General features: G+C 36.0%; 6 protein-coding genes and 1 pseudogene across 7 annotated transcripts in view; 5 read left to right on the forward strand and 2 right to left on the reverse strand.

Moving 5' to 3' along the window:
• Positions 1 to 987, reverse strand: part of LOC104763677 (F-box-like/WD repeat-containing protein TBL1XR1-A) — a 4,883-nt gene extending 3,896 nt beyond the window's left edge. Inside the window, exons 1-3 of the mRNA XM_019240144.1 lie at positions 790 to 987; positions 239 to 384; positions 3 to 140 (exon numbers count right to left, since the gene is read on the reverse strand). Of these exons, the coding sequence (XP_019095689.1) occupies positions 3 to 140; positions 239 to 384; positions 790 to 850 (345 nt within the window). The 5' untranslated portion in view covers positions 851 to 987. The remainder of the gene's footprint in view (positions 1 to 2; positions 141 to 238; positions 385 to 789) is intronic.
• LOC104762824 lies at positions 1,134 to 2,904 on the forward strand (annotated as a pseudogene).
• On the reverse strand, positions 2,978 to 4,162 carry LOC104762825 (transcription factor MYB44). Its single transcript, XM_010486216.2, has one exon. It carries the CDS (start codon positions 4,054 to 4,056, stop codon positions 3,127 to 3,129), a length of 930 nt encoding a protein of 309 aa, XP_010484518.1. The 5' UTR covers positions 4,057 to 4,162; the 3' UTR covers positions 2,978 to 3,126.
• Positions 11,091 to 12,665, forward strand: LOC104762826 (putative oxidoreductase TDA3). The gene is made up of 2 exons (XM_010486217.2): positions 11,091 to 11,973; positions 12,154 to 12,665. Exons 1-2 carry the CDS (start codon positions 11,124 to 11,126, stop codon positions 12,531 to 12,533), a joined length of 1,230 nt encoding a protein of 409 aa, XP_010484519.1. The 5' UTR covers positions 11,091 to 11,123; the 3' UTR covers positions 12,534 to 12,665.
• On the forward strand, positions 16,026 to 18,984 carry LOC104762828 (probable LRR receptor-like serine/threonine-protein kinase At4g37250). Its single transcript, XM_010486218.2, has 2 exons — positions 16,026 to 17,735; positions 18,198 to 18,984. The coding sequence occupies exons 1-2, from the start codon at positions 16,115 to 16,117 to the stop codon at positions 18,836 to 18,838; spliced, it is 2,262 nt and encodes a 753-aa protein (XP_010484520.1). The 5' UTR covers positions 16,026 to 16,114; the 3' UTR covers positions 18,839 to 18,984.
• LOC104762829 (microtubule-associated protein RP/EB family member 1C) lies at positions 19,830 to 23,432 on the forward strand. 2 transcript variants are annotated; one of them, XM_019240501.1, is made up of 8 exons: positions 19,830 to 19,914; positions 20,129 to 20,238; positions 21,345 to 21,517; positions 21,719 to 21,874; positions 21,987 to 22,090; positions 22,388 to 22,646; positions 22,733 to 22,846; positions 22,935 to 23,432. In XM_019240501.1, the coding sequence occupies exons 3-8, from the start codon at positions 21,410 to 21,412 to the stop codon at positions 23,199 to 23,201; spliced, it is 1,008 nt and encodes a 335-aa protein (XP_019096046.1). In that variant the 5' UTR covers positions 19,830 to 19,914; positions 20,129 to 20,238; positions 21,345 to 21,409; the 3' UTR covers positions 23,202 to 23,432. The 2 variants fall into 2 exon arrangements, with proteins under 2 accessions (XP_019096046.1, XP_019096047.1); XM_019240502.1 differs by having other exon boundaries at positions 21,457 to 21,517.
• Positions 23,853 to 24,293, forward strand: LOC109130529. The gene is made up of 2 exons (XM_019240145.1): positions 23,853 to 23,878; positions 23,944 to 24,293. Exons 1-2 carry the CDS (start codon positions 23,853 to 23,855, stop codon positions 24,203 to 24,205), a joined length of 288 nt encoding a protein of 95 aa, XP_019095690.1. The 3' UTR covers positions 24,206 to 24,293.

The raw sequence follows: 24,555 nt of genomic DNA on the forward strand, positions 1-24,555 counted from the left end.
TTAGATCTGTCTCTTTCCTTCTCCCTATCCCTCTCTTTCCTCTTCTTTTCCCTCAGCATATCCTGCAATTCCTTAACATCCTTTGAAATCAGATCCAAGGGTTGAAAGAATGAGAAATCCTCATCAATGTCCGCTTCACTCTGCGAGTAAAAAAGAACATAACTCAGTTTAACCACACCAAACACCATGCAGAAAAAAACACAATAGATCCAAAAGAAAGGTTGGAAAATATGTTAACATTGCTCAAATTAGCTTCCATCTCCATGTACTGGAGTCCTTTTTGAACAAATTTGATAAGAGCACCAGGTGGAACCATGTTCCCATCAATGTTGGATTTATTTATCCCTGCCTCATAACCTAGAGTGAACGCGGAGTGTGTAAACCCTACAAAAAGAGGATAAGATTTAAAATACAAACAGAGTACATAAACTACTACTAAGCAATACCATCTAACAAAACTTCTAATGAAAAAGACTTCAGATACAGAGAACTCAAGCTCTAATCAAAACCAAGATTAGCGAGTACAAGTACGAACTAGAAGAAGATCTAAAGGACCCTGGACCATTGAGACATTACCATGATTCTAAAATCAACAAATATTGCGTAACAACACTGAAACCCTAAGCCGAATCCAAGAAAACCACTAAAACTGTTGTAAATTCGAAGAACGACCATTCACAATTCGAGACCAAATCCAATATCTCAGCATGTAGCTACCGGAACAAATTCAAATTCAAAGCAGAAACAAAATCCGCGAGAACAAGGGGAGATAGACAAGGGTATATTAACCTGATTCTTGAAGATATCGGAAAACCAGAAAATTCAATTCGACGGAAGTAAGTGAAGACATCTCCAAATCCAAAACCTCCCTTTCAAATCACAGCACTACACAGAAAAAAAAACTCGACCGACGAGCTCCGAGCAAACAACGTCGCCCCCGCCCGAGAAGAGCTTCGTCAAAAAAAGATTTATCGAGATTATCAAAGCTTCGTGAGTCCTCACATTAATCAGTCAGATGTAAAACCTGAAATTGGGTAAAACAAATCACACAATACAGTCATCCTAATGGGCCTAACATTATCAAATACCTTAATTTTTTAGGCCCAACCCACTTAACCTGTCATTATCATTTATCCACATCAATAAATTACTGTACATGAATTCAACTGAGACCACTCATACCAAACGGGTACACAAATCGGTGAGATGTTATGATTTGTTTTTACTGGCTCTCATCGCCGGTCTTATTACAGTGGCAGTGTCATATGTTTTCCGATCAAAGAAGAAGAATAAGAATTTACCACCAAGTCCGGTCGGTTTTCCAGTGATTGGACACCTCCACCTTCTCAAAGAACCTGTTCACCGTTGCCTCCGTGACATCTCTCAAAACCTCCGCAGCGACGTGTTTTCTCTCCGCCTAGGCTCTCGTAGAGCTGTGGTTGTGACGTCAGCTTCAGCTGTGGAGGAGTTCTTATCACCGCCGAACGATGTCGTTTTCGCCAACAGGCATCCGGCTACTTTAACTGAAATCATTTCTTACAACAACACGGTGTTTAGCTCAGCTCCGTACGGCGAACACTGGCGAAGACTCCGTCGTTTCTGCACCATAGATATATTTTCCCCCGCTCGTCTCAGAGATTCGTCGGAGGTTCGGAGAGACGAAGTGAGAGCTCTGCTTCGGACGATTCACGTATCAACATCTGGAGGTAATGGCTCGGTGAGAGTGAATCTTAGGCCGTTGTTTTCTACGCTTACGTTTAACATCGTTATGAGCATGATCGCCGGGAAAAGAAAGCAAGACGAGGAAGCTAAGAAATTTCGAGAGCTGATTAGGGATGTGTTCGAGCTCGCTGGTGTTACCTACGTCGGAGATTTTCTTCCAATTCTGATGATACTTGATTTCCATGGAAACATAAAGAGAATGAAGAAACTGTTTTCGAGAATGGAAAAGTTTTTTCAGGGTTTGGTCGATGAGCATCGGAGAAACAGAGGAAAAACAGAGTATGAGAAGACTATGATCGCTCATTTACTAACACTTCAAGAATCGGAACCTGAGTATTACACTGACGATATCATCAAAGGACTCGTACAGGTTGGTGAACTTTTGATATATTTGCTTTTTGGAGTCATTAAGTAAGAACATTCAATTTTGAACTCTGGAATTTTTGTTGCAGGTGATGTTGCTCGCCGGAACAGACACAGCGTCGGTGACATTGGAGTGGGCTATGGCTAACCTTCTCAATCATCCAGAAGTGTTAAAGAAACTGAAAACAGAACTAAACGACGTTTCTGGAGAAATGCGTGTGTTGAAGACTCAGATGCAAGCAAGTGTACGTATCTCTATAATGTGGTATCCGAGATTTTCCGTTTGAATCCGGCAGCGCCGTTACTTGTCCCACACGCATCATCCGTTGACTCCAAAGTTGCTGGATATGACATTCCACGTGACACATGGCTACTGATAATTGCGTGGGCACCCGAAGTTATGGGATGATCCTGACTCTTTCAACCCGGAGAGATTCGAATAAGAGACGCATCGTGGTAAGTTTCAGCCGTTTGGAATCGGTAGGAGAGCATGTCCAGTCCAGGTATGGGCCTATCCCAACTTGTACTGAGCTAGGCTTTAGGCTCATTGATCCAGTGTTTTGATTGGGAGAGAGAGGATGACGTGGCGGTTGATATGTCGGAAGGAAAGGGTCTTACCGTGCCCAAAGCTGTACCTTTAGTTGCCAAATGCAAGTCTTTACCAATCCTCGACAAAGTTGTTCTTTAACTGAATCACATTCAGGATCTTCCACTTTATAATAATACTACGTCTGTTGCATTATTTCAAGATATTGCAATTTTAATGTATGACCACTTTTCATAATTACTTAAAAGATAATTTTATTTAATTTTCTTGAATAGTTTAAGAGAAATTTTTGAATTTTTATCTTCGTCTTCGTCTCCTCCAGGTCCCCATTTTTTTCGATCTTCGTTCACTCGATTTCCTCTATACATTTTCTTAAAACCCAAAATTCTTAAGCCTAGTCCAAAGGAGAAAAAAAACAGAGCATTTTTGTCTTCTTCTCCGCTTATCATCCATGACAATTTGAACATTTACCTAAAACAATCTCAACATGTCTACTACTCGATTCTCCCAACTCTAATTTGACTCATCGGAATCATTCCATTATCCTTGAATCCTCCAACGAAGCCACTACCATTGTTTCTCTGCATCTCCGACATGTAACTCCTCACTTCCGCCTTGATCATCTCCTGCACCACCGCCATGAACTCCACGCCGTTACGGGGAAAAGACTTCCCCATATCTTCAATCGCACCTCTAAATCCACAACTAAAAGGCAAAAACGACACTGTGTTGTTCTTGTTGTGGCGGCTCGAAGTGTTGATGTTATTCGTTGACTCATGACTACAGTTTGACTCCTGGCTTACCACGTCAGCAGCACCAGGGAGTGACAGACTTAACAAAGTTGGTGGATCCTCAGAAGACGACGACGTTTCGATTGGAAGCGGTGGTGGTAACACAACCGCACCAGGTCGAGGCACAGGCTTAAAAAGCTCAACGGAGGGTAAAATCGGAATAGTGCTTGAATCACTAACGTCGGATCCAGTTGGGCTTCCTGGGCTCATATAAAGCCCAGTAACGACAGGAGGAGATCCAGCACTCACAGATCTTTTAACCGGACGCTGATCCTCTGAACCATCGAAGCTCCTACGATGGTCGTAGCCACCGCATTTCCTCTTGAGCGTCGAGTTCCAGTGATTCTTCACGGCGTTGTCCGTACGACCGTTGAGAAGACGAGCAATCGTCGCCCATTTATTACCGAACTGAGCGTGAGCACGTGCGATAGTCTCGTCTTCCTCCGTCGAAAACGACCGGTGCTCAACCTGCGGCGAAAGCTGGTTACACCACCGCAACCGACACGATTTTCCCGATCTACCGGGGATAGATTTGCTGATCACCGTCCAATTTCTCGGACCGTATTTAACAACAAGCCTACGAAGCTGCTCGTCTTCCTCAGGACTCCATGGACCTTTAATCCGATCAGCCATTGAAGTTTTTGTTTTGTTTATGAGATTGTGAAAACTTATTTTTTGCTTTGTGAGCGATTTTGGTTTCGAGAGATGAACCCAAAAACAGGTTCGAGAAATGAAAGAGAGGACAAAATTATTTATACAGGAATTTTTAAGAGAGAGGTGTATAAACCGGAGACCGGTTAAGACGGTGGAGAAGTCATGGGCAACGCTTCTTCCACGCAAGCGGTTTTTCAATGTTTTGCGATACAGCTGTAAGTGGACACGCGTCAAAGCCTGACTACGTCGATGTGTCTTCTTTTGTCGTTTTCGTTACTATTTGTTCAGTTCGTAAATATCGTACAGTTTGAGCGTGGAGATCAATCGAGCGTCAATTACTAAGGTTTTGTGTACACGCGTTTGAGAAGCGCGTGGAGAAAGTGGGGATTTTAAAGAGACGAAATCACGAAACCCAACTAGCAAAGCCATGATAATATTCGCACAATTTGAGGTGAAATTTTAATTTTATTTTTTTTGGAGGGGGAAATAAAAATTAAAAAGAAATATCTGAAATAAAGATGATAACGGTTAGGTTTGGGTAAGGACAGTTTTGTAAAACAAAAAAAATATGTTAGTCTGACTTTAGAATAGCGAAGCCAGGCTGTATACCACTTCACGTAGCTTTTGATAAGATCTACTTTACAAATATAACCGATTTCCCGGGTTAAAAAACTAATCAAATTATTGACAAAAATTGTATAAAAAGGCAAATTGTGATTTTAAAGGTCTAATTACTAGACAAATCACAAATACCTAATCCATACGTAAAAAACTATGCATGACAACACTAATGCTATAGTTGGTTTAAACAACAAAACAAATCTAATGGTTATAGATTTTACTTTATACAGATGCAAATTATCGGATTGAAAAATCCAATCTTATTTTTGAGAATAGAACAAAATCATTTCATTTTCTCAGTGAATATGTAAACCGAATTTAAATGGAATTGAACATACGAATTAAGTGGATGTATAAATATGGTTAGAGATACTATTAATGTTTAGTTTTTAAGAAACGTGATGTAAATATGCGGCTAACAAAAGATAGGAGTTGGTGACGTGGCGGAAAACGACAATATAGGTTGCCGAATTGGAACGCAAAATCATCACTGCCTTTTATTTCCTGACCAAAAAAAAAAAGTTTATTCATGAGTATTTAAAAAAGCCAAACCAGGCTGTAAACTTGTTGATCGAAACAAAAACAATTAATAAAACACTAACTGTAATCCATTTAGTAACTGCCACGTGTCGGTCATCAAACGCGGATTTTTTAAAGGCTCCTTTGATCTGTACGTACGGTACGAGTCAGATCGGTTAACGTCAGGTTTTAAGTGTCCACGCACGCACGCTACCCAACGCCTTTGCACCTTCTCCCCAACCTTCCTCCAACGGTGCATTCTCTTTTCTAATTAAACTTATAGTATTATTATTTGTTCTTTCTTAATCAATCATGTATAAGATGTCCAATATATAAATTAAGAAGACAGACATTCAAGATTAAGTAAATGTCCACAAAACATTTGAGTTCTCTACTGGTGTAACAAACTAACGACATTTGTATAACTAGTTTATCTAACTGTTAAACATGAAAATGTGAGTACGAATCATAAACGGGTTAATTGTAGTAGTTTACAATAGAAGTCCTTTTCGGTTATATGAAAACTGAAAACCGTTTGTGTGCAAGCCGTACATTTGTTGATACGTATTAGCAGTGTCGAGTTAAACATACTTTTGATTGAATTGTTGTGTATAAAAATGGTAAGAGATTGTTGTGATCGGCACTATTGAGATGTAGATGTACCTTGCGTGATTATTATATTGGTTTTTCGTGTTGTTTTGTGAGACTAAACAGAATATTACTATATCGTTGCTCGTTGTTGCTATGATCAATGGTCCGAGTGTCGGTTTTGGTCTGCTAGTTTTTTGAAATATTTTATATTTAAAACCTAAAAGATAGATCAATAAGTGATGGTTTTTGATTGATGACATTGATCGTCGATTGACGATGTCTTACTCACTCAAAGATTAGACAATTCCAAAAATATTTTGCAATATTTCATTAATGTCATTAAAAAAAATAAAACTATAGTATAACCGTGGTAAATTATACTATGTTTTGTGTCTATTAAACAACCATATCATAACATTTTTGATTTGCTACTACGAATAACTTATACTACTATTTATACATAAAAATGTAATGATATGGTTGTTTAATAGACACAAAACATATAATTTACAAAAATAATGTAAATTCATACACGACAATAATATAAATTTCAAATTTAAAATACAGAAAAAATCTACGAGAACCTGAATACACAACGTACATCGACAATTATTGAACTAAAAAGATTTATTGTTTACAGTTATAATAAATTTGTGATTGAAATGACCAACCGAGAAAATTTATATGAACAAATTGAAACATTAAAGAAAACACCGTCCAAATTTATATGAATTTCTTTTTGAAAGATGGTTTTCAATCTCGGATTTGGGATCCCGGCGACTCAATTGTTAGATTAGATGGTGATAATCGATTCTATTTTATCGGTAAACATTTTTTCCATCTCTGTTTGGTGGTGGGCCTCTTATTCTCACTCCTAAGGGCGAAGACAAAATTTGATGTTGATGGTTTTTCGTATTGATGCTCAACAAACTTTGCTCTATTGATTAGTCACTTGGAATGGGATGCTTTATGTGGATCTGAAGATAAAGTAAGGTTAATTTACGATGAAATATGGTTTCAATGTTTGGTGTGTTCGTTGGTGATTTATCTTTATATTTTATGGAACATACTTTTAAGGTGGTCTTTGAGATTGAAGCCATCTGCCGAAACAATTCATTTATGGTCATTGAAGAATATCAACAAAGGAGTCAAGATTATAGATTTATCATAGGCAAGATTTACAACCAAAATTGTTTGTGTGATTAGCGATGTAACTAATGGATCGCAACCCTTTGATTTTCAGAAAAAGTTTTGGTGCTACATAACATGAATGATAGCCCAACAAGAAAATCAAAACAGATTAACAACAAAGACGATGAAGGAAAATAACAGATTATTTAATCTGTTAGCCTGTAAAGCTTATCTATAACAGAAAGCAACGTGTTTTTCACTTTTTCGTTAGTTACGTTTATACTTAAATTTTGATTGTATAGTATGTGGAGCTTTATTTTGTACGCTCACATTAATATATTTGTATTATCGGTTTCAAATTAATAAATAATGAAGGTGTTAAAAAAAAAAACACCATCCATATAATATTTTATTAAGACACACCGTCCAAGATTACAACTGTATATTTTTGGACCAAAAAAAATCATTGCCCCTCTTGTGGAAAAGTGGAGAGTGGTGCAGAAAAAAAGGCACGTGGAACATGACCTAACTCGGCTAACTATACTTTTTAAATGTTTAAACTTACCAGAACCGGACAAATATCTATAACAGCTGTTTCCCAGTTATAGTCCACGTGTAGTGATCGTAGCCTTTCACGTATAGATTTAAGTTACGTGTCATACTCATTGTTATTCTTAACAAGGCAAAACTACTCTTGTCTTGTTCCTCCTGTCGCGTGTAAGCTGTAACTTTAATTGCTATTGGTTGGTCTACGTGTTTTAGATATTCTTCCACTTGCATTGTCTGCTTCCCTTCTTTTTTTATTCGCCATGATTAACACTTTCATTATTTTTTTGCCTAGACATTTCATATATTGTTAACGGTTTTATACGGTTGTTAAGTTGAACTGTCACCATTATTAAAATTATAAGCTCAATTCAGAATAGAAGTAGAAATGAGATATTATTTACATTTTAATCTTAATGATGTTAAAACAAAAAAAAAATTAAATGATGTTTTTTTTTGCCAATTCATACTACAATATGCATAAATGAATGAAAATTGTAAACTTTTTACATGTTATATATTAATTTCAGGATTTTTTATAATAAATATAGAACTCTGTGAAACGATGCTATATATGTCAAATCATTATCATACCATATCCAATCGATATTCTTAATTATGTAAATTTAGAGGATATTAATTATATAAAAAAACAATAATGCTGTTACCAAAGATTCATTAAAGCAATAAGATAAAACTGGCGCATGTGGTTCGTTTACTTAGTTGCATAGAATAGGAAGATGCTGCTAACAAAAATATTCTTCCGTTCTCGCTTATCCTAAGCCGTATGCACATTTTGTACCTTCACCTTCCACTCTGCACGTGTGCATGTATCATGTATGCATCCAGATTCCACACGCACACATCTGCAATTATGGTATGGTCGCCGCCGAAACGACGGCGTTCAGTGACCTTCGTGCTTAAGATATATCTTTTGGTTTAATGATGTATGCTTAAGCCACACACACCTAACACCCTTTACTGTAGCTTGATTCAAAAGCGATACTTTGTTGGACGACAAATAAAAAGGGGTGACTCTTCTTTATTTTTATGCGCGGAATCAAAACGTTTTAATTTTAGTACCTACCAAGTACTGTTTCGCTTGCTATGTAAAATCTTATCGAACTCATCATTTGTTCTTCTTTTTAGAATCCCGATCTCATATCATATTGCAAGAACTTGTTTCCCGCCTCTATAATCTGAAATTATCAATAAAAAATTTATGATTTATCTATACACAAACTCGTAACAAGTGAATTTCATCAGTTATCTCCTACTTATCCAGCATAAATCGTATGTACGCATAAAATAAGTCATGACAAATCCTTGGAACGAATAGGTTCTCAAACATAAAATTATCTACCATAAGCTAGTTGATTTCACGTATAACTAAAACTTGGATCATAGTAGTTCGATATACATGATTTATGAACTGTTATGTTCTGTGACATGCATGTTTTTACATGATAGCAAAAATGAATTTATCAACTTCGTAACTCAAATGTTATCAATTTTCAAATATGTACAATTCACATATATTTAAAAACTTTGATCTTTTGATATTATTTATAAGATATATTCATATATATATATATATGGAATACACGTTTTATGACCCATCATCATACGAGTCATGAACGGGCAAAAGTGAGGGCCAATAGTACATAAAATTGGAAACAAAAGAACTGATTACATCAAAGTGTGAAGCTTTTTCCCCACATTGGACGCCGGCTTTTGTTGACTTAATATTAATAATTTAGACTACTATAATAATAATAATTTATCAAAAGCGATAAGTATCTCTAGTTCTCTACACTGTTTTTGGTCAGCTATATATGAAATGTTCTACATTTTATTTAATATTTTCAGAAACAATACTTCTCCTGTGGTGAAAATATCGACCACATCATGAACTTTTGTGTTCAATGACAATGGATCGAGAATCACACCTGATAAACTACTCTTTTTTTATTGATGTAAAATGATAAAACTACTTTTTCGATATATATTCCAACAGATTTATAAATCAACGATAGTACAATGGTGAAACTAATATTATAATTATCCAACTATTCCTAATTAATGAAATTGTCACAAAAACTTATTATTCTATGTTGTAAGTCAAATATTTATCGAACTTACTACATAATTTTATTAGCGGTTCACTATTCTATTTTATAAATAACACTAATACATAATTTACACATCTAACAAAAAAACGTGTAGATGTAAAATGTCTTTTAAGTTTTAAGATGATGTTTTTCTATTTTTTACAAACATCAAACCAGAATTTTTTGGGTTTCCCTAGCTGTCGAAAAAATAATATATTATTTTACAAAAAATAATATATTATCCAAAATGTTGTTTGCTTCCCTTATCTTTTGGGTAAATTTCCCCTAATTTTTTGGGGCTTTAGCTGAGGATGTTTTTCTGTTTACATTAGGATATTTGATGGGATAATATATAACTGTTTTCATCTACTATTCATGTAAAATTTGAGTTATAAAAAAAATTGCATTGACAAATTATCGAAGTTAATCAAACGATTATATATTTTTTTCTTTCATCAAACGGTTTATATATTTCCTAAAACTGCAGAAAAATTTTATTTATAGAAAACCAAGTTGAGTCAACACAAAGAAGCCTCTGTTTATAAACAGAATGAAATATGTAAAGTTTTGGCGGGTCGAACTGTAAGTAGAAAACATCACAGTAGGCCAGTAGGCAGTAGCTATTGTTCATAAATATATAATAATCATTAGGAGTGGTATGTGTGGTTGATGAAAGGCTGAATAAGGAGCGGCCCCTATTAATGGGCTTTTGTCGTCAAAGTGGTGGAGCCCAAATTTGGAATGGCCTGTGTGATTGTTAGTTGGTCACTTGTCCTTTTCAATTATTTATTTTTAAAATGTCTTTTCAACTTCACAAAACATCTAAATCAATCACACTTTGATTCATTTACCTACAAATAGTGAAGTACTGCAATAGAAAACTGAACCACTAGCATTCATAATTTTGAATAAGCGATGCGGAAAATGATTATTGTAAGATTTGCCTACAAATTATCCATTGTAAGTCTCAAACTACAAAGAGAAATGCTTTGGTACGAAGTATAAACTTTATTTTTATCCAATAAGATTATTTAAATACTAATTCATATTATGATTTGTATAAAAGATTGTAAATTATGGCATCATGTGTGTACTTGAAATGCAAAAACAAATGGATTCAAAAAACTAAACTCTATGCAAAACAACCAAATATACGTGATAAAGATAAGAGAAATGGATAAAAATGTATGAATCATTTGTTTAATGTTTCATGTTGTATAAAAAAGGAGAAATGGACTAAGATTCGCAACCAAATTGTTTCATGTTGTAATCATACTTGTAAATCACTCTTTCTGTTTAATTTATTCGTTTCAACTTTCAGCCAATTAATTATCTAATTCACTAATTGGCAAATATTGAGATTGTCATGCTTAATGGTTGGTTTAGTGCAACAAATCCAAACACAACAGTGCTCGAGAATCCTTCAAAATGAGTTTAAAAGTATCGGCCCAATAACACTATAAGCCCAATAAATAAATTTCCTAAGAAACGTGTGGGACTCGATGAGTCATCCACCTCATCTCGCTAATGGCGGCGATCTCATCGTTATTATTCCCCCCGGCGTTAACCCGACGAACAATCACGATCCGCTCCAAGTCATCGAAATCAATGGCAGCAAAAATCCAAATCGATGGAGAAACCTCAAATCGGGTCGTTGTATGCGGCGGCGGCGTAATCGGCGTCTGTACTGCTTATTTCCTCGTCAAGAAAGGAATCGCCGTCACTCTCGTCGAGAAATCAGCCGTCGCGTGCGCTGCTTCCGGTAAAGCCGGCGGATTTCTCGCTTTTGACTGGTGCGATGGAAGCCCTGTTGCGCCTTTAGCACGCGCGAGCTTTAACCTCCATCGATCGCTCGCTGAGGAGCTAAACGGCGTCGAATCGTACGGATACAGACCGCTCACGACTCTTAGCGTCACCATGACGGAATCAAAACCCGGTTCCGGCGGTTTGGGTTTACCGGATTGGGTCAACGGCCCAGCTAAAACCCCATCGACGATTGGTACGACGCAAACCACAGCGCAAGTGCATCCTCAGCTTTTCACTCGGAAGTTGTTATCGACGGCGACGGAGAAGTATGGTGTTGAGGTTGTGATCGGGAAATTGGAAGAGGTGAGAGTGGAATCAGGGAGAGTTGACGCGGTGGTGCTTGAAGGTGGGAGAGTTATCGATACTGGTAAGGTGGTTCTGGCGATGGGTCCATGGTCGAGTAAATTTGAGCTGTTGTCTTCGATTTTTAGGGTTTACGGTACGAAAGCTCATAGCATTGTCTTGGAACCGAAGGAACCAAATGCTATAACGCCTCATGCCCTTTTCTTAACTTATCACCCTTCTCATGGTGGTGAAGCTTTGGACCCTGAAGTATATCCTCGTCCTACAGGTAATATCTTCACTTCTTTCGTGTGATTTTCTAATTTCTATCTAAGATTAGCTTCAAATTGGATCATTTGCTTTCAATGACTGAGGATTACTGCAAAAGTCTGATTAAGATATATGAAACTGATACAAGTAACGGAAGATGAGAAGTAATTGGTACGTTTTATTGTTGTTTGTGGGACAGGTGAAGTGTACATATGTGGAATGTCATCACAAGAAGAAGTACCTGATGATCCAGATCAGGTCACAAGCAATCCTGAATCGATTCAGGTCCTCAAGAGAGTAGCTAAAACAGTCTCGAGCTATCTGAACGAAGAAAACGCTCTAGTGAAAGCAGAGCAAGCGTGTTTCTTGCCCAGCACGGACGATGGAGTCCCTGTGATCGGAGAGATTCCAGGAATCAAGGGTTGTTTTGTAGCCACAGGACATAGTTGCTGGGGGATTCTTAATGGTCCAGCCACTGGTGCTGCATTAGCTGAGCTTATTGTAGATGGCGTAGCCACTAGTGTTGATCTTAGTCGGTTTAGTCCTTCCCGGTTTAGCAAACGAAGAGGAAGGGTTTAGTATATAGTGTGTTCATTGATATGTAAGCTAGTTTAATATGTTCGACGATGTGATTACGAGAAATCCTTTAATGTGATAATGATGCTTGATTGTAGTATTTCGTAATCGCTGACCATTTTTCTGTTTATCGAACCGGTTAGATGTAAAATCAAAATGTAATTAAACCAAAATCTATTATTGGTAGGATTATCTTCAACTTGCTATTAATCTTTAAATTCAAAAAGCTAAACGAAACTTTTAGTGTATGATTCGAAAGTTTATGTCTCACCAATTATTTCAAGCCTTCATATATAACTAGATAAACATTCTTATTTTCATATATTATATATATTACAACTTCCAAGGTTTTAAAAAAATATGAGAACACAGAATCTTGTGCCCAACCAATGGACTGACTGATCGTAAGCTTTTGATGTGCGATGCCAATAGCAATGGGTTTCACATTACTTTTTACTTACCCGTTAAGGGACGCACAAAACCAATCCAATGAGAATATTATCTTTTATATTAACATCATCATAAAAGTATCTTATCTTAACCCTCGAATCATCTTACACGTGATTTGCTAAATTTGATTCCCAAGCTTTTTTCATATGATATGTGATTATGTGAAGCTTTTCGCCTTTTCGGGTTTTTAATTTTGTTCCCAATTCCTTTATAAGCTTTCTAAAAGGCTCCATAAAAAGAAAAGAAAAAAAAATCTAAGAAATAAGGGGATTGCTGTATATATCTTCAAGACCATTACACCTCTTTGAAAAGCTAAATAATAATAAATGTTACAAATTTATTACTCGCCAGCATGTATGAACTATGATGAACATATTCTACAAGTTATTTCTATACTACAGTATCATTTTAATAATATACTCCTTTTCTACCCCTTTTTTAATTGTTCGATTACTTATTTATAAACCTCGAATAAATATGATTACTTTATAAAAAGAAGAATACATAAGATGATGATTAGTAAAAGAGGAAGAAGAAAGACCATATCTCTCTTTAATTTCTGTCACATCGTTAACAAAGCAAAGGCAGTTTTTTAAGCTTTTGTCTTTTGAATAAAATGTCAATAACAATTAAATAATCATGACCCATTTCACTTAATCATTCTAATCATCTGTCGTTGTTAAAAAAAGTCACTAGATAGTAGCTTACTACCAGAAATGGCTTCGACGTGTTCACTTCATAGAATCAAAAAAAAATCTAAATATCATTGGCATAATTATCAGATACTATCTAGGAATTATAACAATTTTCTTGACTTCAATCTATAAATCATTTATGTGGAAGAAAATGAAGAATGTAAAAAAAGTCATAACAGATATCATAATATATCCAAAAACACCCGACCGATCAAGTGACAATGCGCAGTGTTGTATTATTATATTATCACTGTTTGAAAAATTGTCGAACTCTTGGATTGAATTATAATTTGTTTGCAAGACGATAACAAGTTTGGAGTTTTGCATAATGGTAAGTAGAAAACTCCATTTTTGATGTATCTCACGTCTTTGTCCACCGCCAAACTAGCAGCCATTCTCTAATTAATATTGTATGGTTACATCTTTGTATATATCCGTATTGAAAACTTTACTGGCTAAATTACATATATACGTACGAGCATGTTTACGTATAAAAAGAGAGAGGGATATAAAAAAGAAACTAAAACGGTAAATAATTTGTGAACTGAAATCTCGAAGCCTACCTTGTCTAATTTTGTAAAATGAATTTTAACTTCTATAAATTAAATGCGGTCTGACAATTTACAGTCGAAAACAAACTATGAATCCTATATCACTGTTATGGGTATTGTTCACACACAACATCAATAGTAAAATTCATTTAAACATTAGCAAGTAGTATAAACATACGTTTGAGGAATAGTATAAAAACAAAAAAATATGTTACGAAAACGAAATATTGAATAGTGGTCAATATGAAAGCGTTATTGTATGGTAATTAATAAGCCCAACGTCTGTAACTTGGACTACACGACACTCATATGTTTTAATGTTTCACAGACACACCACAGAAAAAAAACTTAGATTGTTTTAACTTTTGAATAGTAACCATTATAAATTATTTTAAATATTTCGATATTACGTACCGACATGTTAACACATTTAATTAATTTTTAGTCAACGCATTTTCTTTGAAAATATTGTTGACTAATAGAGTCTAAAATTATATGTTTGACAGTTTGTACGACTTGATCCATTGTTTCGGTCTAGCGATTTCATTGGTTTGCATAATTTTTTTCCATCTCATGATTGGTTAATAATTGTTTTAAGCAGCCTTGACATATACGGTGGTGTTAAAATAAAAAAATTCCAACGGTAAAGTTAAACCATATACATGTAATAAAAATTAAAAAAAATCGCGATTTGGAAATCAAATACAAAAGAAACAAAGGACCACAATGACGCTCGCTAAAATTAAAAACGGGGACCGATTTTAAATTTAATTTGACCGGGCGTACATTAATCTTGACAAAGCATTCATTTTTTTTACGTGTGATGTTGACCTCTGGAGGTAGATAACAGTACCACATTTATATCTTTTTGATGGAACACATAACTGTATAGTTGTTTTTGTTATTTCCTCTTTTATTCAAAACCTAACTCTCGTGATCCATTTGGATTATTACCCCATACATGTTAATCTATATTCTATACTATAAAGATTCCAGAAACATTAATTAAAATATCTACTTGGGTTTCATTAAAAATGGATCTTCAGATTTTGTTTTTGGTATATGTAAAAGTTATAAGTGAATCAAAACAGAGATTAGATGAAATAAATATTATATTTGGTATGAAGCACTGATTTTTTTTTTTTTTTTATGTTTGGCTGTTTGCGCATAAAGTCAATATTATAACGAATCACAAGATTAGTTTAATTATCCTATATCTACTATATATGATCAGAGGTCTGTAATGAGAAAACAAATAATAAAACGGTCATATATAGATAGATAGTAGAAGTAAATCCAAGTCAGTGGTGAGAGACCTGCAAAAACTTCGAACTTTTTGCGAATGTCTTATAGCAAAGATACTATTCTCCCATCTGATCATGTTCCATAATATATTAAGTTAATTGGTTAAATAATACAAATCTTCACACAGCATCACATGATCGATATGTGTAATCTCACGTCACGATTTTTCTCTTACGAACACATCACACAGTCAAAAGGAATAATAGAAATCATATATTATAGTTTATAGTGTTTCTTGTGATCTAGCAAAGATTTGTGTTACAAGAATATCCAGATTTATATGGTTTTGTGTTATGTTTCTATTGAAAGATCAATGTAAACAATGATGAACATGATAGGGTCCACGTTGATTATAAACGTGAAAAACGACAAAGCGACGTCAGCATAATTTACGAAATAAGAAAAATAGTGTTATCATATTCCGTGCAATTTACATAGGATATATATATATTATATTATATAGTTTTTTTTATATAATTACTATAGAGTATAGTTTTACGGAAATCAAGAATTCCATAAAGAGATAAACACTTCATATCGCTCACACTCACATGGCCTTTTCTATCTATGCGTAAAGCTCACCATGACGACACTCGCCGCCGATGATCTCCGACGTTATCTTTTCTTAAGTACCGTATTGTCCTTCTTCCTCCTATGTGACCGATCATCTCATGCTCTGAGCACAGACGGTGTTCTTCTCCTCTCTTTCCGTTACTCGATCGTCGACGATCCTCTTTCAGTTCTGCGGAGCTGGCGGTTCGAGGACGAGACTCCTTGCTCTTGGCGTGGCGTCACGTGCGATGTCTCTTCCCGGCACGTGACTGTTCTTTCGCTTCCTAGCTCGAAGCTTTCCGGTACTCTTCCTTCTAATTTGGGTTCTCTCAGTTCTCTTCAAAGGCTTGATCTTTCGAACAACAACATGAACGGGTCTTTCCCGGTCTCGCTTCTCAACGCGACGGAGCTTAGGTTTCTTGATCTGTCGGATAATCACATCTCCGGCGAGTTACCGGCGAGTTTTGGCGCGCTTTTGAATCTCCAGGCGTTGAACCTCTCCGGTAACTCCTTCTTCGGAGAATTGCCGAAGACTTTGGGATGGAATACGAACTTAACGGAGATATCACTGAAGAACAACCATATCTCCGGCAAGATTCCGGGAGGTTTCAAGTCGACGGAGTATCTCGACCTGTCATCGAACTTGATCAAAGGCTCGTTGCCGTCACATTTCGGAGGGAATCGTTTACGCTATTTCAACGCATCGTACAACAGAATCTCCGGCGAGATTCCGTCAGGTTTCGCCGATGAAATCCCGGAAAACGCCACCGTAGATATCTCTTTCAACCAACTCACAGGTCAAATCCCGGGTTTTCGGGTTCTCGGTAACCAGGAATCCAACTCCTTTTCCGGTAACCCGGGGCTATGCGGAACAGACCCGGCAAAACACCCTTGCCGTGACGGTGAAGCAACAACCTCTCCACCTCCATCATCGCTGACACCAGATTCTCCTCCGGCATTAGCTGCTATACCAAATACAATCGGCTTGACCAACAACCCAATCAGCTCCAAAACCGGTCAGAAACCAAAATGGGGTCATAAACCGATTCTTATAATTGGGATCGTTGTCGGTGACATCGCCGGTTTAGCTATCCTCGGGATTGTGTTTTTTTACATTTACCAGTCGAGGAAACGGAAGACCGTAACGGCTACGTCAAAATGGTCCACGTCATCAACAGATTCCAAGGTCTCAAAATGGTACTGTCTACGCAAAACCATTTACGTCGACGGTGACTGCGAAGACGAAGAAGAAGAAGAAGCCGGTACATCGGAATCCGAAGAAGAGAGCTCCGTCGGGCCAAACCGACGGTCAGGATTGGACGATCAAGACAAGAAAGGCACGTTAGTGAATCTGGACTCAGAGAAAGAGCTCGAGATCGAAACGCTTCTCAAAGCTTCGGCTTATATTTTGGGAGCCACCGGTTCGAGCATTATGTATAAAGCGGTTCTCCAAGACGGAACGGCCGTGGCGGTTAGACGTATAGCAGAATGCGGTTTAGACCGGTTTAGAGACTTCGAAGCTCAGGTTCGAGCAGTGGCTAAGCTGGTACATCCAAACCTGGTACGAATTCGAGGTTTCTATTGGGGATCCGACGAGAAGCTTGTCATTTACGATTTTGTCCCTAACGGAAGTCTCGCTAACGCCCGTTACCGTAAGTCTTCCCTTTTCTCCGTTCAATCTGATTTAATGCGCGCTTACGTTAGTAGAATGATATATTAGTTGGCTAACATGAGCGGAGTGTCGGTCTCGGAGTCAGAGAGTTGGTTCCAACTAAAAAAGTATGTCAGTTAATGATCGGACAAGAGTCAACGGCGAGTCTCGATATTGATTTTTTTCTTTTTTCTTTTTCTTCTTATCGTAAGCTAATATCTCAAGCGCAAGATAGTGACAGTTCTGTGTTTCTGTGAAATCTCTCTGTTTTTGAGTTGAGTCCCCCCACATATAAAAAGGTTTTGTAATTTTGTATTGACAGAAGCAAGTCCTTTGCTTAACTTTTGTCTTTTTGTATTGATAAGTAACAGTGTGGGATTTGCTAACGTGTATACACAACAACATATACATGTTCGATTTCACCTAATATACGGGCTTGTTTTTTCTTTCCTTTTATTGCCAGGGAAAGTGGGGTCATCGCCTTGTCATTTACCTTGGGAGGCTCGGCTCAAGATAGCTAAAGGTATAGCTCGAGGGATAACGTACATACACGACAAGAAGTGTGTGCATGGGAACCTCAAGCCTAGTAATATCCTTTTGGGTTTAGATATGGAGCCTAAAGTTGCAGATTTTGGCCTTGAAAAGCTTTTGATTGGCGACATGAGTTATAGAGCCTGTGGCTCAGCTCCTATATTCGGTAGCAAGAGATCCACAACATCTCTTGAGTTTGGACCGAGTCCAAGTCCAAGTCCTAGTTCAGTCGGGTTACCTTACAACGCTCCTGAATCTCTCCGGAGCATAAAAGCGAATCCGAAGTGGGACGTTTACTCATTCGGAGTAATTCTGCTTGAGTTGCTAACGGGAAAGATTGTGGTGGTCGACGAGCTTGGACAGGTTAATGGCCTCGTGATTGATGACGGTGAGCGGGCGATTCGGATGGCGGACGTTGCTATACGGGGGGAGTTAGAAGGCAAAGAAGAAGCTGTGTTGGCATGTTTGAAAATGGGTCTAGCTTGTGCATCTCCAATACCACAGAGAAGGCCTAATATCAAAGAGGCTTTACAAGTCCTCGAGAGATTCCCTCTTCATTTTAATCAACAATAATATAATAAGAAATATTTTCCTGACTGTGTGTGTACTTAGTTAGGAGTTTAGATTAATAGGCGAGTTTAATTTTTCTGTTCCTAAAAAAATTCATGTGGCCTCTGATTTTAAATTTATTTTTGGATTTATTATATTTAGTGGTGATATCTACAATGGTCCAGCTCTCGTAGTCGTATAGCATAGCGTAAAACAAAACTTTTATATTTATAATTTAGTGACATTTTATATATGTATTGTATAAATTTAAAAGTTTTTATAATGATACTGGATATTCAACCTAAAATCCCAGACTGAATCGACTAATCGAGAGTGCGTGTATGGTTTTTTGTTATTTGGTTTTCTCCTATTTTCTCAGCTAAAAATATGGGCTTGGGTGGATGATAACGAGCTATAAAGAGTTGAATCCAGTAGCAAACCCTAGGCCCATAAGTAATCTTAAGATCCACAGTACAGATTTACACAACAGTAATCATTACGTTATTACAGATTAGACACTTATAACCGTTAGATTACACTGTTTCCAATTATACTTCCCAAACGTTCGAAAATAATATTTCCTTTTTTTCCCAACCCAAAAAGGTAATTTGCTTTTAGTTTATCCGTTGAAAAGTGCAAATTAACCGACATATGTATGTAGTTGTTCCTGTCTATATGATAACCTCAGAGAGGAGACTCATCATCGATCGCTCTTCATCTTGTCGTGTCTTCTTCTTCTATTTCGATCATCATCAAGCAAAATAACATCAACGTGTTCTGTTCTTAATCTATAATATCTACGCCTCCGACTAATCTGATCGAAGCAACCTGCAATTTGTTCTCAACAAAGGCAACTTTTTAACTTTCCTCTTTTTTGATCTTGTTGGCTTCAGTTATTTTTGCATTCACAAATTGTTCGTTTATTCTTCGCTCAAGCTTTGATTTTTTCTAGTCACATGGAAAACAGAATAATTGCTAAAATTCTCTCGTCTCCTTCGCAACTTGTTCCAGTAAAACGAACATCACGAAGCTTTTTCTTGTCTGATTCTACGAAATTTAGGAGCATTCTTCTTCTCAATGCCAACTACAATCGTTTATGGGTAAAGCCTTTTTTATATAAACTACATATTATTCCCTGGAACTTTTCTATTATGCGTTTTTGTTAGTAAATACATGCATAGGTTTGGATCGCTTCTTAGTTTATTTGTTTACTGCTCCTCGTCAAGCTCTAGAATTTTCTTAGAAACTGTTTCATGAATCTGAAGGTTTTACAAGTTCCGGTCTGTTTACATCTTTTTTTTGTTATATTTACAGTTATTAAAAACAAGTGCAATTACGTTAACAGTCCAACAAATAAAAAAGCACATGATGGAAGTGGCTCAACAATCAGATCCTATCCCTGAATTCATCCATTCCTGAGCCAGGTAACTCTTCTTTTCATATCTTTATTTTTGTTTTATCCTTCTAATTATTAAACAAAAACTTAAACTTAAATACTAAATTACAAAAAAGCATTATGGACTAAATGGATTTTGGATGCAATTTTGTTAGACATTCCACAAATTCGACTTGTTTCCGTTTTGTTCTGTTTTTTTATAGTATTTAAGTTTATGGTTTTTACAACTAACAAAAACTAATATTTTAAAATAATTAATTTTTATCAAAACTAAAAAAATTAGTATGAAAACTTAAACTTGAATACTAAATTACAAAAAAACACTACGGACTAACTGGATTTTGGATGCAATTTTGTTAGACATTTCATAAATTCGACTTGTTTCTGCTTTTATGTTTATTTAGTATGTAAGTTTATAATTTTCAACTAATTAAAAAATAATTAGAATTTTCAACTAATTAAAAAATAATTAGAATTTTCAACTAATTTTAAAAAATAATTTTTTATCAAAACTTAAAGAATTTAAGTATGAAAACTTTAAACTTAAATACTAAATTAGAAAAAAGCATTATGGACTAACTGGATTTTGGATGCAATTTTGTTAGACATTCCACAAATTCGACTTGTTTACGTTTTGTTTATGCTTTATTTGGTATTTAAGTTTAGGATTTTCAACTAATTAAAAACTAGATTAAAAAATAAATATCAAAACTTAAAACTTAAATACAAAATTTACAAAAAAAAAAAATATTAAGCACTAACTGGATTTTGGATGGAATTTTGTTAGAGATTCCATCATGGAATAGTATTTAAGTTTATGTTTTTCAAACTAATTAAAACTAAAATTTAAATAAAGATTTTAAGGAAGAAGAAAATTGTAATAAGAACAGTGTTAAAAAAAATAAAAAATAAAATAAAATTGTAAAAAGAAATTAAGAAGTAATGTCTCTTTTAGTATTTTGGGCTTTCGTTAAAAGGCGTGGATAGGCCTATTGAAAGAACCCGGATCCGAAATAGCCAGACTGGGTAAAGATTCGGATATTTGCATTTTGAATTGAAAACTCCGCTCTCGTCTCTCCTCCATTTTCCTATCTTTGTTTTTTTTTTTTTTGTCTTCTCCTCTAATTTCAAAAGAGCCGTTAGAGAGAGAAAGAGAGAGAGAAAGAGAGAGAGACGAGTCAAATCTGAGCAAATCGGAGATGGCTACGAACATTGGGATGATGGATTCTGCTTATTTCGTTGGTAGATCGGAGATTCTGGCTTGGATTAACTCCACTCTCCAACTTAATCTCTCCAAAGTCGAAGAGGTAACTAAAATCTATTTGCGTATCAATCTCTCGCTTCTCTATTGAATCACCTCGTTTTGGGATTTGGACTCGAAGGATCTCTCGTTTCTTATCTGTTTTGTTTTGGGATTTGAGTACAGATTCGATGAATTTTTTTTCTCTATCTGTGTGTTGTTGTTGTTGTTTGATCTGGATCTGAAAATTCGATTATGGATGATATAGGCTTGTTCAGGCGCTGTTCATTGTCAGCTAATGGATTCGGTACACCCTGGAACTGTTCCGATGCACAAGGTCAATTTTGATGCCAAGAGCGAGTATGAGATGATTCAGAACTATAAAGTTCTTCAGGATGTCTTTAATAAACTCAAGCTCACTAAGGTCTTCTTCTTACTTTTTCACTATTTTTTTTTTTTTTTGTGGGGGGTCTTGATTCTTCCAGGCATATATAGTAGAACTGACTTTGTGTGGTTTTAATTTTTTGGCTGTGTAGCACATCGAAGTGAGCAAACTCGTTAAGGGAAGGCCATTGGATAACTTGGAGTTTATGCAGTGGATGAAGAAGTACTGTGATTCTGTTAATGGAGGCCAGCATAAGTAAGTTTTGCTTCTATCACAACCTATCTTTTTAACTTGGATTCTGATTGTGCTGTGACGCTTGATAACAATTTCATTAAGATAAAACCAAAATTGACTACATAAATCATAGTTCTTATTAGATGAGGAAAAGTTAAGTTCGCGTATCATTTGTTCTCACTCTGCTGTATAGATATAGAAATCCAACAATCTTTTAGTTCATATAGTTTTTTCTAAGAAGTTTAGCATTATATGATCCAAATTTCATTCATATATACTCGTCTCTGAAACTGCTCTCTTGTATTTGATCACTGGTAGTTACCACGCACTGGAGAGAAGAGAAGCCAGCAAAGGAGGAAAAGAAGCAACCAAGAGAGCTGCTGCAGCTACACAACAATCAGCCAAGAGTTCTTCTTCTTCAGCTGCACCTAGACCTTCGTCTTCTAATGGAACCCGTAAACACGAACCACAATCCTCCAACTCCGGGAATCACCACCACTCTTCAACTGGGAATCATCATCACGCTTCAAAACCATCAGCTAAACAATCTAAACCAGTGCCTGCTTATGATGAAAAGGTACTGTTTCTCTCAACACACTAATTTCTCATATTACAACATTAAAAGTCTATATAGCTCTCACTAACTCACTTCTTTTATCACAGATCACAGAACTGAAACTCTATATAGACAGCTTAGAGAAAGAAAGAGACTTCTATTTCTCTAAACTAAGAGATGTGGAGATTCTCTGCCAAAACCCAGACACAGAACACTTACCTGTATGCAAAGTTTCTCTGTCTCAGTTATAAAAAAAACTCCATTATTGTTTCAAAATCATCATCATCATCACTCCTTTTTGTTCTGCAGCTTGTTGGCTCCATAAAAAGAATCCTATACGCAGCCGATGGAGAAGACGTTGGAGCAGCAGCTGAGACGACAGAGATACAGACTTTGAGCCCCATTGCTGAAGGATCAGAAGAAAGAAGAAGCAGTGTAATAGAGTCGCAGAAGAGGAAACTCATAGTGAATCACGACGTAGAAGCTGCGGCGATTACAACACTCTCACCAAGACAACGCCTTTCTGATGCTTCTGATGTCAAATGCAGTGGTTCATCTCCTCTCTTGACCTGCTGAATCAGTTAGCTACTACTTGCTATAATACTACTCGATTATGAAAACATTCTCTCTCAGAGAATCTGGCTCTATGTTTGAAAAAAAATTCCATATCCCTTCTTATAAAACTTACTACTACTAGTACTCTGTTGAAAATATCATTTGTTGTGATGTTTTGTGATCATCATGGTACTCTGTTGAAAATATCATTTGTTGTGATCATTATGGTTTAAATATGTTTTGGCACCTACAGTTTCACATCTTTTGTGATCATTATAATATATGGCTCCTACAGGCTACAGTTTCACATCTTTTGTGATCATTAGGGTATAATATGTTTTGGCTCCTACAGTTTCAAATCTTATTAATTAGTAACAGTGTAGAGTGATTAAACATAAAATAGTAATTTTGCATAATCGTGTGAAATCGCATGTTAATTACGGCGTTGTCTAAGGCCATAATTTTAAGACAAAAATGGCCTAAGACTCGGGTTGGCCAATCAAATACTTTGGAAAAGTGTAGGAAGACTAACGCAAGAACGGGATCTTCGTTTACCCCCACACAAACAACGATATATATATGCTCTTTTGGGAACTTTCTTTTTATAATTTTTAATTTTTGTTTTGTACAAGTTGTTTTTTTAAATTTCTCTTCGGAAAAAAAAAATTTAATATGAACCTAAAAGCCTGGCAGGTAGTGTATTATATGTTCTTTGTATTCCTTGTGGTATATATAAGTTGTGCTATTCTTTCAGTAAATAAAGATATAGTGAATTTTATTTGAAAATTACAAAGGAAAAGGAGACTAAAGGAAGACAAGAGGAGGATGGATCATCAAAAGTGGTGGTGGAAACAACGGAGCATCATCGTTCGTCAGCGGGGAAAGCTTCAGAGCAAAAAAATATAGAAGTGGTTCATCAATTTCACCCCAAAACTAGCGGTGGTGTTCTTGTCGGAGCTGCAGCCGCGGTCGAATCCACCCTTGAATCTGCCAAAGAAGTCATCTCTCAAAACCTTAAAAAATAAAAACATCGGATTACTAATTTCTAGTACTTTACAGTTGTAAATTTTTAAAAATCTTCTGTATTCCCATAATCAAAACCCCTAATATTATTAGTTTTCACCGATTTTTATTGTTTTCATCTTAAGCGATTTTTGCTAATTATATATGTAGTTTCAATGGAATATAAAGATGATTAGAATATGTAATTTTGTGTGCTGAGTTCGTTTATTAAAAATTAATCCGGATAAAACGTATAAAGACCTTGTAGTACGAAAACGTGAGCTTTTACCGTGTGGGATGTTGGTGGGCAAGACAAATGTACGTACTACTTTTTATAAATTTGTTTGGCTTTTTCTTTTTGTTTTGTTGAAAA

This window comes from Camelina sativa, chromosome 18, assembly GCF_000633955.1.
Source record: "Camelina sativa cultivar DH55 chromosome 18, Cs, whole genome shotgun sequence".
NCBI classification, from domain to species: Eukaryota; Viridiplantae; Streptophyta; class Magnoliopsida; order Brassicales; family Brassicaceae; genus Camelina; species Camelina sativa.